At 43.2% G+C, this 1,511-nt stretch overlaps 1 protein-coding gene across 1 annotated transcript in view; it reads right to left on the bottom strand.

The window, feature by feature from the left end:
• The window catches only part of LOC107558487 (protein numb homolog), a 6,837-nt gene extending 5,883 nt beyond the window's left edge, over positions 1–954 (bottom strand). The window contains exon 1 of the mRNA XM_016242147.1: positions 668–954. Coding sequence (XP_016097633.1) covers positions 668–875 — 208 coding nt within the window. The 5' untranslated portion in view covers positions 876–954. The remainder of the gene's footprint in view (positions 1–667) is intronic.
• Positions 955–1,511: the final 557 nt, after the last annotated feature.

Genomic DNA, 1,511 nt, shown 5'->3' on the forward strand with positions numbered 1-1,511 from the left:
AGTGTTTGTAATAACTTCCGATTGCCGTCTAACAGGGCCGGATTTACGCATTGGCATTCTAGGCACGTGCCTGTGTTCGCTCGTCCAGGGGGGGCCCAAACACAATGAAGAGATATATAATATTTTTTGTTATAATTTGGGCTATCTACAACAGTAAGAGAACCAAAAATATAACAAACAATAGGGTAAAAAATGACAAACTATTTCCATGTCTTCCACCTTTTTTATGTAGGCTACGGAAATCACGCTTTCTTTCTCCCAGTCTCTCTCACAGACGCAGACACAGTGCAGACACAGTGCAGACACAGTGCAGACACAGTGCAGACACGCACTCGCGCGGAGACGCAAACAGAAACTTCTTGTCAGCGCTGCACCGCAAATTTATCAGTAAAATAGTTTCGCAGCTGAAAAGCTACATGACATTTCTCAGTAGTGAGGTTCATGAAGGAGTTTAACTTAAAGATTCGCTATTAGTAGACGCTGCTGCTGAACGCTGCTGAGAGATGCACAGACGTGAAATGTGTGTCAATATCCAGCCTTACAATATAGATCTATACTGACATAAAATAAGAAAAAAAAGACCAAACAATTCTATTTGCAACTCTGGAACAGTGAAAACCAGAGAGCTTTTCAAAAGAGGATGTAATGCCAGACTGAAGAGCCTCACCAGTGTTTTTGATGGGGAAGTCTGACTTGCGCTGCATGGTGGAGGGCAGCTCGTTCATGCGCAGCGACATCTGCCGTTTGAAGGGAGAGGTCTTCTGACTGAGTGCAGGGAAGCCCCTGAATGAGCCCTGGCGCGCGATAGCATCCACAGTGGCGTGGCGTCGCGGGATGGCATGAGGATTGGCTTCCTGAAGGGCGAGTGTGGCCATGGGCAGAGGAGGGGAGGATGACGAGCCATTGGGTCCAGCGAGGGTGACCACAGGATTAGACACGCTGACAGAGGAGCTGCCCAACTGTACTCACTTCTGTGAGATACTGTATATATATATATATATTTTAAAAAATAAAACCCATATGTGACCCTGGACCACAAAAGCAGTCTTAATTCACTGGGGTATATTTGTAGCAATAGCCAAAAATACATTGTATGAAATTGATTGGTGATTTAAAAAAAAAAATCCCTTTGCTTTTCATGTCAATTCATGTCTTTGAATAGACTTAGTCCTGGTGTCCTCTATAGAGGACATAGCATAACATATGAATAAAATGTTATTTTATTAATAAAAATAAAAATGTTATTTTTCCATTTTTTCCTTATGCTCTAAACAATCTAATGACATGAAAAAATACCAAATTCACAAAGCTTTTTTTTCTGGTTTTCAGGAGGACACAAAGAGGCAAATAAGAAAAAATAAGGCCATAAGCCTCTCAACTGCAGGACCACAGTGTGTCCATGAGAGTGTATGACAGATCTGAGCATCTCACAGAGTCCTTGATGGCCATGAAGCAGTGGCAGATCCAGCGGCGCGTGGTCCCGTCTCTGCAGATGTAGGAGAAGGCGTGCT

The sequence above is a fragment of the Sinocyclocheilus grahami genome, unplaced genomic scaffold (assembly GCF_001515645.1).
Source record: "Sinocyclocheilus grahami isolate Dianchi unplaced genomic scaffold, SAMN03320097.WGS_v1.1 scaffold646.1, whole genome shotgun sequence".
Taxonomy (NCBI): Eukaryota; Metazoa; Chordata; class Actinopteri; order Cypriniformes; family Cyprinidae; genus Sinocyclocheilus; species Sinocyclocheilus grahami.